General features: G+C 42.2%; 1 protein-coding gene and 1 non-coding gene across 2 annotated transcripts in view; one reads left to right on the forward strand and one right to left on the reverse strand.

Moving 5' to 3' along the window:
• Window positions 1–232: 232 nt before the first annotated feature.
• STX8 (syntaxin 8) overlaps window positions 233–13,443 on the forward strand; it is a 236,132-nt gene continuing 222,921 nt past the window's right edge. Inside the window, exons 1-2 of the mRNA XM_070392906.1 lie at window positions 233–297; window positions 8,721–8,820. Coding sequence (XP_070249007.1) covers window positions 281–297; window positions 8,721–8,820 — 117 coding nt within the window. The 5' untranslated portion in view covers window positions 233–280. The remainder of the gene's footprint in view (window positions 298–8,720; window positions 8,821–13,443) is intronic.
• On the reverse strand, window positions 12,801–12,907 carry LOC138995301 (U6 spliceosomal RNA). Its single transcript, XR_011468610.1, has one exon. It is a non-coding gene; the product is annotated as a U6 spliceosomal RNA (small nuclear RNA).

The raw sequence follows: 13,443 nt of genomic DNA on the forward strand, positions 1-13,443 counted from the left end.
ATCGTTTCTGTTTCAGGCAGGATACAATTTTGTTCAACAATTTTATTTTAACTGCACCCAGCTGTTCGCGTCTCTTAGCGGAAACATTGCTCCAACCTGCTGTTCCTCGGCGGAGCGCTGCCCTTTATCACGGGGTCTGAGACCTGCTCACCGTCTGTCTATTCACTTGGCAAACTCCAGGTTCCGGCGCGTTCGGGTCGGAGCGCGGGGTGTGACCCGCGCGGGCCGCCGTAGTCAGCTGCTGCGGCAGGAAGTGTCCCGGCGCGGCGGAGGCTGCACTATGGCTCCGGACCCCTGGTGAGTCCCGGGTGGCGGCGGCCACGCGCGCGGAGTCTTTGGGGGTCGGCCGGGTTTCCGGGGAGCAGGCGACCGCTGGGCATTGCGGCTGAAGGCCTTTAGAGATCAGAGGAGGGCCCGCAGGGACTCTCCCGCTGCCGGCGGGGTCTCTGCCGCATCCCGCCATCCTCGGTGTAGGCAGGGGTGGCCGGGCAGGAGACCCGTGAGCCCCTCGGAGCTGCGGGCTCGCGCTGGGCTCCGGACGCTCCGCTCGCCCTCCTGGGCCGCGTCTGGCCGCGGGGACTTCCCGCCTCCCCTGCGGCGGGGCTGGCTGGTGCGGGCTTCGCTGCTCTCCTGGGAAAGTGCAGCGGAAGCAGCCTTTCTGCGGGTGCTGGCCACCTGGTGAACCCTCTTATTTCACGGGGTCAGGATCCATCATCTCCAGCCAGTTAGTAACCACTTGGCATAGGACCCCCGTCTTGTGAGTCCTTCAGAAAACGTGTAGGAATCTGGAAGGGCAATTAGCATTAGTTTATAAGGCATTTTACCCTTATCCGATCAACAGCCCCTGCAGTAAAACAATAGCTGTTGAGTTGCTTATTTTATTCAACAATTAAATCCCCAAGGACTGGATGACGAAAAACTCAGTTCTGATCCCAAGGAACATATTGCTATAGTTGATCAGTGTTAACGTAAAAACCATTGAAACCTGTAAAGAATTTTGTGAGTTTATTTGAGCCAAACTGTCGACATATGCTGGGAAGCAGAACCTCAATGAGTTGAGATAATGCTCCGGAGAATGGCGGGGTTACATTTGTATTTATACATTGCAATCAAAGGAGGGACATAGGTGAGTTACTTGAAATTCATTTAACATGATAGTGAAGGAATTTGTGGTATCTTGTCCTGGGGCCCAGCACATTTGGTTGTGCCCCAGGGGCTCCAGAAAAAGGGAAGTTACAAGTTACCCAGACATTTCAAGGGTATGTTATCATAGATGCAAAAAGACAGATAGGCTCAGTTAAGGTAAAGGTTGACCTTGTTAGTGAAGATACTGGCCTAGGACGTAACTGCCCACCATCACTGCTTTAGTTAAAAGTTTAATTTCAGACCATCCTTTGTGGTTACTTTAGGTCTCTGAGTCTGCAAGACTGCCATGCAGGCCTCCCCTGAGCCTGTCTGGTCAGCATGTGGCCCCTTTCGTCCACATCAGTCTTGAGCCTTTTGTGTAATAATTAAAAACATTACAGTTCTGTAAAGTTCTTTTTGGAGTATATGTCTTAGGTTGACATCTCTAATTATAGTTTGTAATTGCTGAAGCCTGGACATCAGAATGGATTGCAAGATCCAAGTTAGCACTACCTAAGATCTAGGGCAGCAGTTCTCAACCTGTGGGTCACGACCCCTTTGGGGGTCCAACGACCCTTTCACAGGGGTCGCCTAAGACCATCAGAAAACACATATATAATTACATATTGTTTTTGTGATTAATCACTATGCTTTAATTGTGTTCAATTTGTAACAATGAAAATACATCCTGCATATCAGATATTTACATTACGATTCATAACAGTAGCAAAATTACAGTTATGAAGTAGCAACAAAAATAATTTTATGGTTGGGGGTCACCACAACATGAGGAACTGTATTAAAGGGTCATGGCATTAGGAAGGTTGAGAACCACTGATCTAGGGTATCTGACCCAATGGCTTGATTTAACACTAATTTTTCCGCCTATTTTTAACAATTGTATACACACTTATAGAAAATTTAGAAAATACCAACTATTTGCAGAGGAAAAATTTTGACATCTTTATCTGTCATTTGGAATAGTAGCCATTATTGTTTTTTAAAATGAATTTATTACTTTATATAAAATATATGTGTTACTTACAACACATATATATTTATGTAAAGGAATACGTCTCTATATTATTAAATATTTACTGAAAATACGTTTTCTTGTTGCATAATAATGCCATGAATAACCATATCTTATTTAATTACTAGGGGCCCAGTGCATGAAATTCGTGCACTGGCGGGGGGGGGGGGGGAGGACGGTCCCTCAGCCCAGCCTGCCCCCTCTCACAGGCCCATGGGGAGCGGGCCTAAGCCACAGTCTGGCTTCCCTCTGTGGGAGGCGACTGGGCTGATCAGGGGAAGGTGCCAGCCCCATCACCACGCTGCTGCAGCCACTGCCAGCCGCTGCAGCCACTGCCAGCCACCGCAGCCGCCAAGGTGTTTTCATCAACACGGACGCCAGTCCCTTCACCATGAAAAAATGACAACTTTCTTTAGGCATTTTCAAGATGTATCTTTCATAGGATATGACATTTCTTTCTTTCTTTTTTTTTTTTATTTATCCTCACCCGAGGCTATGTTTCCATTGATTTTTAGAGAGTGTGGAAGAGAGAGGGAGAGACAGAGAGAAACATCAATGTGAGAGAGACACTTTGGTTGCCTCCTGCATGAGCCCTGACCTGGGCCCCGGCCAGGAAGGAGCCTGTAACCTAGGTACATGCCCTTGATTAGAATCGAACTCGGACCCTGCGGTTGGCAGGCCGAGGCTCTATCCATTGAGCAAAACTGGCTAGGGCAGGATATGACATTTCTTAGCCCCTCCAGCAGCGGACCTTCGTTTTTTGCTCCAGGAGTGTGGTGGAAAAACCCTAGATCATCTTCTTGGATTCTTATAACCCAAGTTACCAAGAACTCTGCAAGTGGCGGCGTACAGGGAGCTTAGCCAGTGCGCGGTCAGAAAAGGTGGTTACACTCGAACTGGTTTGGCTCAGTGGATAGAGTGTCTGCCTGCAGACTGAAGGATCCAGGTTTGATTCCTGTTAAGGGCATGTACCTTGGTTGGGGGCACATCTCCAGTGGGGAGTGTGCAGGAGGCGGCTGATCGATGTTTCTCTCTCATTGATGTTCCTGACAGTCTATCCCTCTCCCCTCTTCTCTAAAAAATCAATAAAATATATTTTTTTTAGAAAAGAAAAGAAAAGGTGTTTCCTCTGCAGCCCATGCACAGAGGATCTCCTGCATTGTGTCCACTGGGGTAGGGGCGTGTCTGGCCAGCCACCAGGGACATGCCCCCAAGCCCGGCGGCCCCGCTTTGGCTGTGTCCATGGGCTGGGGGATGTGGATCCCTCAGACACGGTGTGCCATGGCTACCGGGGGCACACCCCCAAGCTCAGCTGCCCCGTGTTCGCTGTGTCCACCGGGCCAGGGGGCGTGGACCTGGCTGCTTGGCACGGCTGCTTTCGCTTGGTGCCCTGGCCGCTTGTCCCGGGACCCAGCCCGCTTGGCACCCCCAGCTGCTTGTCCCGGGACCCAGCCGGTGTCCCAGGACCTGGGCCGCTTGGCACGGGCGCATGCTCAAGTGGCCACGGGGCGGGAACTTGTGGCGGAAGTTCCCGTCCTGCCCCCTGGCTGCTTGTGTTTGGCGCCCCACGGCCACTTGTGCTTGGTGCCCTCGCCCGCTTGTCCCGGGACCCGGCCGCTTGGTGCCGGCGCCCGTAGACCACTCCTGGCCTGGGCGTTCTGGAATCCCGGCTGCTCAGGGCGTACGCGCGGGCCCACAGGCTTGGAGTGGCCTGGGTCCCAAGGATGTTCCCAGGACCCAGGCTGCTTGGTGCCTGCATATGCAAATTAACCCGCTATCTTTGTTGGGTTAATTTGCATACTCACGCCTGATTGGCTGGTGAGCGTAGTGGAGGGACAGTCAATTTACATCTTTCTCTTTTATTATATAGGATTACCCTCTTTGTATCTGTAATATTAGGGTATTTTTTAATTTTTGTTTTGAATTATTATAAATACTACCCCTTTGTTCCCATCTCTTATTTCCTTGGCTTACTTCTGAGAAGTGAAACTGTTGGATCCAAGGGGCTGAGCATTTTTAAGGCCCTTGATAACATCTCACTACATTGCTTTCCACCTCCTGAAAGCTAACTCGCTCACTTTATACATAAGGTGGGATATAAAGCTCAGAGATAAGGGCCCCAGGTTATCCATTTAGATTGGTGGAAGCTGTCACTGGACCCCAAGCCTCTTCCACAGTTAATGTTGAAAAAAACATTTATAATTTTCCTGTTACTCTCAAGTAGCTTGACTCTGGCTTTCTCATTGGACTGTTGGAAGAAGCAATGGGGGGACTTGGCTGTGCTAGCATCAGTTACCTTGCAAAATGGGTTGCTGATCTGGAGGGTAGAAAGGAGCGTGCAGTGGGACTTCGAAAAAGCTATGAAAACAGACTTGGCTGTGGCTTTGCTTCGTGCTGTTGAAAGTCATAGGTCAATGATGCTTCACTCCTGAGTAGTGTGCTAGCATTTAGAAATGGAACACAGCAGTTACTGCCCTAATGGCATATCGCAGCAAGTGGTAAGTAAGCTCACAGTTTAATACAAATACTGAGTGGTTATTGTCTTTGAACTGGCTCTTTGCTAAAGTTATTTAGCTTTATTGCTAGGGCAGCTTATTTGTTGATGATACACCATTTCTGGAAAAAGCCCTTTAATACTCATAACCCAATTTCTGGAATTATCAATATTTTGCCATTTTTGTTTCATCTCTGTCCTCCATGTCTTTGTGTGTGTTTTAATGTGTTATACACATATCAATTTAGTCATACATTCAGTATTTTTGTGCTAGAAGAGGGCCCAGTTCATAGTCTGGAAATTTCTTTTTTTCTCCCTCTTCCAGTTTTTCATTCTCCTTCATGGCATCTCTTACACCTGAAAACTAACCATCTCCTTTTTCTTCATCCTTATAGCATCAGATTAGTCACTAATCTTCTTTGCTTTTTTCTTTTAAATCTTGTTTAGGCTGTCCATTTCTATCATAGTCCAGTCCTTTATTGCCTTATGCCTTGAAGAGAGTAAATACTGGTGACTGGTTATGTAATAGAGCAGCTTGAGAAGTCTTGTACTAGTCTCCTGTCACTTTTTCTCCTTCCCAACAGTTTATGTAAATGGAGTTCAGGTTAATTTTCCTAAACTAGTACTTGAGGCACTCGTATGCTTGATGCGGTGATAAGGTTGCATTACCACCAGGGCAGTGGTTCCCAAACTTTGCTACAGATTGGAACCACCTGGGAGCATTTACAACTTGTCCTATCCAGGGCGAACCCCGTACCGATTTAACCAGAATGCTGGGGGTGGGGTGGGGGAGAGGCAGGAGTTGGTGGTGATTTTTTGTTTTTTAAAGATTCCCCATTTATTCAATATGTAGCAAAGTTTCAGAACCGCTGCTCTTTATGGCTAAAGTGATAGGTCAATGATGCTTCACTCCTGAGTAGTAGTGAGGATTTCGGCGAGACCCCTGGGACCTTCAGCATTTCACTTAACCTCATCAACGCCTTGCTTTATGTGTGAAAGTAATACCTACAGCTCTGAAATTCTCTTACAAATCTAATCTGATTAGGCTGGTGTTCTAGGCTCTTCAGAAACTAGCTTCTCCTCTTTATCACTTTAAACTTTACCTTCCTACTCAGGGCCATCGTTCAGCTGAAGGGGCCAGACACATGTTGTTCCTTTCGTCTTCTGCTCCTTGTGCCTTTTGCCACATCTGAAACGTGCCCCTGGCATCTGTCTGAATGAGAGGCTTGCTTTAACCTGGTGCCTCAGCCCAAGATGTAGCCTTTGGCCTCATGCTGTCAAGTCTGAGTGCCTTGATGACTGTAATTTCTCTGGATTTGGAACTCCAGAAACACCATTTATACCCCACATTTTGGTGGGAGATAATATTGTATCCTATTATTTATTGATTTTCATATGTATGTTCTGGAACCACTCCTCTTCAAAATATTTTTCATTTTTGTTTTTTTAAGCCTTTATTGAATTTATTGGGGTGACATCTATAATAATAAAAGTGTAATATGCTAATTAGGCCAGACATCCTTCCGGACTTCCTTCCAGACAGCCTTCCAGACAAAGCCGGGCTGAGGCAAGCTGCAGTGGCTGTGAGGGCTGAGCCCCTTGCACAGATTTTGTGCATTGGGCTTCTAGTTGGGTAATAAAATTATATAGGTTTCAGGTGTACAGTTCTATAATACATCATCAGTATAGGGCAGCGGTTCTCAACCTGTGGGGTCGCGACCCCCTGGGCGGTCAAACGACCCTTTCACAGGGGTCGCCTAAGACCATCCTGCATATCAGATATTACATTACGATTCATAACAGTAGCAACATTACAGTTATGAAGTAGCAATGAAAATAATTGTATGGTTGGGTCACAAGATGAGGAACTGTATTTAAAGGGCCAGAAGGTTGAGAACCACTGGTATAGGGTATTTATTCAGTGTTCACTACACAAAGTGGAGTCTCCTTCCATCACCATTGATTCCCTGTCTACCACTCTTTTGCTTTCTCTCACACCCCCTCCCTCTGGTAAATCCATGTGGCCTGTGTCTGTGAGTGTCTCCCCCCTTAATCCTGTCACCTTTGTCACCCCAGTCTGAAACTCCTCTCTCCCCTTTGACAGCTGTTAGTCTGTTCTCTGTATCTATGAGTCTGTTTCTGTTTTGTTTGTCAGTTTATTTTGCTCATTAGATTCCACATTTAAGTGAAATCATACAGTACTTGTCTGTCTCTGAATGGCTTATTTCATTTAGCATAATGTTCTCCTGGTCCATCTATGCCAGTGATGGCGAACCTATGACATGCGTGTCAGAGGTGACACGTGAACTCATTTTTTTGGTTGATTTTTCTTTGTTAAATGGCATTTAAATATATAAAATAAATATCAAAAATATAAATCTTTGTTTTACTATGGTTGCAGAGATCAAAAAATTTCTATATGTGACATGGCACCAGAGTTAAGTTAGGGTTTTTCAAAATGCTGACACGCCGAGCTCAAAAGGTTCGCCATCACTGATCTATGCTGACACAAGAGGTAAGATTGCCTTCTTTTTTATGGCCAAGTAGTATTCCGTTGTGTAAATGTACCACTGCTTTTTTATCCGCTCTTCTACTGCTGGACACTTGGGCAACTTCCAAATCTTAGCTATGGTAAATAATGCTGCAATGAAAATAGGGGTGCATATATTCTTTCTGATTGGTGTTTTGAGTGTCTTCATATATATTCCCAAAAGTGGAATCACTGGGTCATAAGGCAGCTCCATTTTTAATTTTTTTTGAAGAAACTCCCTAATGTTTTCCACAGCGCCTGCACCAATCTGCATTCCCACCAGCAGTCCATGAGGGTTCCCTTTCCTACACATCCTCACCAGCACTTATTACTTGTCTTGTTGATAGTAGCCAATCTAACATAACAATGTGTGAAGTAGTATCTCACTGTAGTTTTGATTTGCATTTCCCTTATACCAAGTGAAGTTGAACATCTTTTCATATATCTGTTGGCCATTTGTATGTCTTCTTGGGAAAAATGTCTGTTCGAGTCCTCTGCCCATTGGATTGTTTGTTTTTTATTGTTGTGTTGTATGTACGAGTTTTTCTAAATATATATTTTAGATATTAGCCCCTTATTGGAGTATTGTTTGCAAATATCTTCTCCCATTCAGTTGGTTGTCTTTTTGTTTTGTTGGTTTCTTTAGCTATGCAGAAATTTTTTAGTTTGATACAGTCCCATGCATTTATTTTTGCTTTTGATTTCCTTGCCTTTGGGGTCAAATTCACAAAATCCTCTCTGAGACTAAGGTTCATAAGTTTAGTGACAATGTTTTCTTCCATGTATTTTATTGTTCCAGGTCTTATATTTAGATCTTTGATCCATTTTGAGTTAATTTTTGTGCATGGTGTCAACTAGCAGTGTAGTTCTAGTCTTTTTCATGTGGCTTTCCAGTTTTCCCAGCACCAGTTATTGAAGAGGCTCTTTTCTCCATTGTATGGTTTTGACTCCCTTGTCGAAAATTAGCTGCCCACATAAATGTGGGTTCATTTCGGGGCTCTCAATTCTGTTCCATTTTTCTGTGTCTGTTTTTTTGATTATTGTAGTATAATTTGAAGTCAGGGAATGTGATACCTCCACTAAGCTGTTCTTTTCTAGATGACTAGAGGCCCGATGCATGAAATTTGTGCAAGAGTAGGCCTTCCTTCCCCTGGCTGCCGGCACCAGCTTCCCTCTGGCATCCGGGACCCGGGCTTCCCTCCGGCCGCCAGCAGGCACCTGGGACCCAGGCTTCCCTCGCAGCCCTGACCTCGTCCGGAAGGTCGTCCGGAAGGATGTCCAGTCTAATTAGCATATTATGCTTTTATTATTATAGATAGTGTGGAGGAGAAAAAGAGGAAATGTAGCAAAGTTGGGACCAGGACCCAATTTTCCTTTTGAGCCTCTCTCCTATTTTCTTAATGATGCATGTCTTGAATCACCTGCTCTTTTTTGATATCCATGAAAAAAAATTCATCTATATAGAATATAAATATATAATGCATAAATTTCTTTTAAAGTAACTTAAATGTTTTTCTCCTTTTATGACTTTGGTACAGGTTCTCCACATATGATTCTACTTGTCAAATTGCACAAGAGATTGCTGAGAAAATTCAACAAAGAAACCAGTATGAAAGAAATGGTGAAAGTACAACCAAGGTATGACCAGGAGGGAATTACTAGTAGTACTGCAAATGATTTGTTTGAGCTTTGAGGTCTGAAAACCCACGTATTTCTGAGGGTTTGTGTGTGTGTATGTGTGCATGTATAATGGCCTGCATGTTTGTTGCATTGACATTACAACCAACCAGTTAATAGTTACTTAATCACTGACACTAAATGAAGCAGGACGTCTCTTTAATTTCTCCTGTTTTATCTTAAAAGTTTCTAACCATTTTAGTCTAGTTCTAGGGTTGATACACTTTCCCCTGCAGATAGTAACTCCTTTAGGTTTTGTAGGACCAGAGGCAGTGTCCTCATTTCTTTGAGTATTCATTCTTACCAAAAGAATAATAGTCTTTTTTTACACATTACATTTAAAAATGTAAAAACTGATTCTCTTTTTCTTTGTCTTATGCTATCCTTTGTTTCTGTTTATATTCATTCTTAGGGTTTACTTTCCCCCCTCACCTTGGTGATTTAATTTTAAATATGTAAAACATTTACATTGTTAAAAAGTCAAAATTGTACACAAAAGTACACTCAAAGTTTTGTTCCCATCTCAGTCTTCCACCTTTTCTTCACCTACTTCCTAATAGATAAGTATTTTCATTAATTTCTGATTTATTCTTCCTGTATTACTTTTTGCAGAAATAAGCATTTCTCTCTGTGTGTATTTTTCTCTTCCTTTTAAACAAAATGTTCTTTTGTATTTTGCTCTTTTTATTTAATAATATATTGTAGAAATCTCTCTATTAATTGATTAGGGATGTATAATATTCTAGTGTGTATTCTATTGGGCTTTAGATGGCTTCCAGTCTCTTGCTGTTATGAATAATGCTGCAATAAATAGCTTTGTGCTTTTTTTCTTTGTATTTTTAAGAGGTATCTTTTAAGGGTGAATTCTTAGAACCAAGGTATATGTGATTTTTTTTAAAAAAAATATTGTTTCATTTGTTTTTTTGCCCCCCAAGAAAGAGTGGAAGGAAGGGGGAGAGAGAGAGAATAACAGTTTTGCAGCTTTTTTTTTTATGCATTTGAAATTAAGGAGAGGGTAAGGAAGATCGGAGGAATCAGGATGGGGATTGGATTACAGGATAGTTAACAAGATTATTTGCTCTCTTGAGGATAATACCCACTTCCAGGGGTATTCTGGTATTTTTTTAAAAAAATATGTTTTTATTGATTTTTAGAGAGAGAGAGAGGAAGAGAGTGGGATAGAGAGATAGAAACATCAATGAGAGAGAAATGTTGATCAGCTGCTTCTTGCACGCCTCCTACTAGGGTTCGAGCCCACAATCCGGGCATGTGCCCTGTCCAGGAATTGAACTGGTGACCTCTTGGTTCCTAGGTGGATGCTCAACCACTGAGCCACACAGGCCGGGCTTGCATATGGTATTTTAAAGGTGTGTTAATTTAGATGCACAGGAACAATGGGCAGAGCTGGCTTAAAACCTTTTACTAAAGAAATTACAGGTCTTAGGAGTGACTACCACCATGACCTGCCCAGTTAGGAATTTGTGATCAGATCACCCTGTGAGGTTACTTTGCATAGAACACCCTTTTTTTCATCCACAATTCCCCCTTTTGGCCATAGATCAGTCCCAAGGATTTGCTGATGATCAGCCTTTTGTTCGAGAATAGTGTGGTCTCACAGATCTAGGAAGGTTCATTCCTAGCAGTTTCAGTATCGACATCATCTTGTTGACCACTGGGGATGGGGCAATGCCGTTACCATGGGATCTGAGTGGAGGCCTAATTTCTCCCCCAAAAGGAAGGGCAGGTAAATGGAAGGCAGTCAGGTCTTATGGCCTTCTCTGCAAAAAACACTCTGGATCAGTTCTATCCTGTGAATTGTCATGATCCAGGTTTTGCCATCTGTCTCATTCTCTGTATTTGGCATCTTGTATAACATTTACATAAGCAATAAAAGAGTATTAACAGTTATCTCATACATGTTCAATAATAATAAACACATTATATAGAAAAAAAGATCAAGTATAACTATTATTATGACTAGTATTATTAGCAGACAGGTGAAGACAAACAATTGGTTTCTGAGTTCGATGTCAGTATATAGGCCCTGTTGATGTGTTTGGATAGCCATCTACCCTGTCTACCTATTAAGCTTTTCTTCTGTTTTTATTTTTTTAAACACATAAATCTTTATAATATTTGCGTTTTATTTTGGTGTGTTGTAGGATCTGATTTTCCCCCATTTGCTAAATTATTAATTACCTTCCCCCCGAACATCTATACTAATAAAAGGGTAATATGCTAATTAGACCGGACGTCTTCTGGACATCCTTCTGGACATCAGTCCGAACAAAGCCACCATGGTGGGGGCTGAGGCAGAGGCAGTTAGGGGCGATCAGGCCGGCAGGGGAGAGCAGTTAGGGGTGATCAGGCAGGCAGGCAGAGTGGTTAGGGGCAATCAGGCAGGCTGGCAGGTGAGCAGTTAGGAGCTAGCAGTCCCGGATTGCGAGAGGGATGTCCGACTGCCGGTTTAGGCCTGATCCCACCTAAACCAGCAGTTGGACATCCCCTAAGGGGTCCCAGATTGGAGAGGGTGCAGGCTGGGCTGAGGGACCCCCACCTCCCCGTGCACAAATTTCGTGCACAGGGCCTCTAGTATGAAATATTCTGTATCTCATTCACTGAACTTTCACACAACTGCACTATTTCTGGACCTTCTGATCTGTTTCACTGATGAAATTGTTAGCAGCTCCCAACATCATACTCTTGTAGTTTTTAATAAAGATTTACTATCTGATTGTCTAATGCCCCTTTATTATACCTATTCATGAATTTTCTATATTTTTCTTCATTTATCCTTTTTTTAGAGTGACCTTTCACAGCTTCATGAAAAAGAATTTTGTGCTGTGCCTTTACCATAATTACCACTTCCTGTTCTATAAAAGAACTCCAGATGGGATTTTGAATAGATTAAATTGGAGAGCATTCACATTTTTACAATATTGAGTCTTTCCTTTTACTCATTCCTTCAGCAGTATTTCCTGCAGTTACTATAGGCCAGGTACTGTGCTAGATAATTTTTAGATTGTGTTGATATTGTTAATAATGTCTTAAAATAATAATTAAAAAAATGTCCCTAGCTATTACTGAATTTAGGAATGTCCTTGATTTATTTTATTTTATTTTTGATCAGCATAGTGAATTTTTTCCTGTTTCTAGTAATCTTTCAGTTGATTCTCTTAACTTTTCCAAATAGACTATTAATCATCTGAATAATAATAATTTCATCTCCTTTCTAGCCCTAATGTATTTCTTTAATTTGTCTTATTGTATTGGTTAGAACTTCTAGACCAAAGTTAAATAATATTTCAGTTAAGGCAGTAGTGCTTCATTCATAGTTTTCTTTCTTTGTTTTGTTTTTAAATAATTTCTCCCATACTGTATTAATCATATATTTATCCTGTTTTTAATCATTAACACTATTTGCTTTATTATTAAATTTTCTAATAACAAACTATTCTTAAATTACTAGTGTAAATTCTACTTGGTGATGGTCTATTGTAATTTTTAATGTAATTCTGAATTTGCTAATATTTTATAAAGACTTTTACATTTATAACCCTTAATGGAGATTGCCATGTGGTTTTCTTTTTCCATTATCTCTGTTAGTGCTTGTTACCAGAGTGTGTAAGCTTAAACTATGAATTAGCCATTCCTTCTTTTTCTATTCTTTGTAAAGTTTCTGTTAAATTATGGTAATAGAAGTTTTCTTTCCTGATTATAAAAGTAATCATTTTCCCACTACTTACATAACCATCCTTGTCATTTTGATGTATTTAGTTCCTGGATTGTTTTTTCCATGTGTGGGTGACATTGTGTTTTATGACTTGATTTTTTTTCCTTTTAATAAATTATGATGGATGGCTTTCTGTGTCAACAAATTTTTACTTCACTCATACTTTTTAATGACTACATACTCTTTCATCTCTTGAATACTTTTCTTTTTTAATATGGAACGCTTCGTGAATTTGCATGTCATCCTTGTGCAGGGGCCATGCTAATCTTCTCTGTATCGTTCCAATTTCAGTATATGTGCTTCCGAAGCGAGCACTATCTCTTGAATACTTTTGATCTCTAACTTTGTAGACTCTTCTTAGGCCTGGTGTGTGTGTGTGTGTGTGTGTGTGTGTGTGTGTGTGTGTGTGTCTGTGTGTTTTGCTTTTTTGTTTGTTTATTTAGCTCTTTTCTTCTTGAATGAGGAGAAATTTCTTCTCTTTGGAGTTTCCCCATAAACATTGTGGGTGGTTTTCCTGTGGTTCCCAGAGGTATGAGAATAGTTAAGGTTAGACTTTTCTTGGCTGTTGATTCTTTTGAGGGTTGCTTGATGTGGGTAGCCTTTGGCCCGTTTCTGGTGTTCTGCTGTTAATCTGAGGAGGGAGCCCCTGCTTCCACTGCAGTTGTATAATTGCCAGTTTTAACATGATAGCAAATGAAAGCTGTGATAGTCTGCCTTTTTAAACATCTTCGATTTCATCCATGGCTGACTATGTTTAATTTACGTGGGCGACTTTATTTTTCACATTTCTAAGCTCCTAAGAAGCTCTCTCTACCTCTCCTCCATCCTTTAAGGTAGCACTGAGAGTCACA

Source organism: Myotis yumanensis, unplaced genomic scaffold (genome assembly GCF_028538775.1).
Source record: "Myotis yumanensis isolate MYYU_CA2020_CCGP unplaced genomic scaffold, mMyoYum1.0.hap1 SCAF_16, whole genome shotgun sequence".
Classification (NCBI taxonomy): Eukaryota; Metazoa; Chordata; class Mammalia; order Chiroptera; family Vespertilionidae; genus Myotis; species Myotis yumanensis.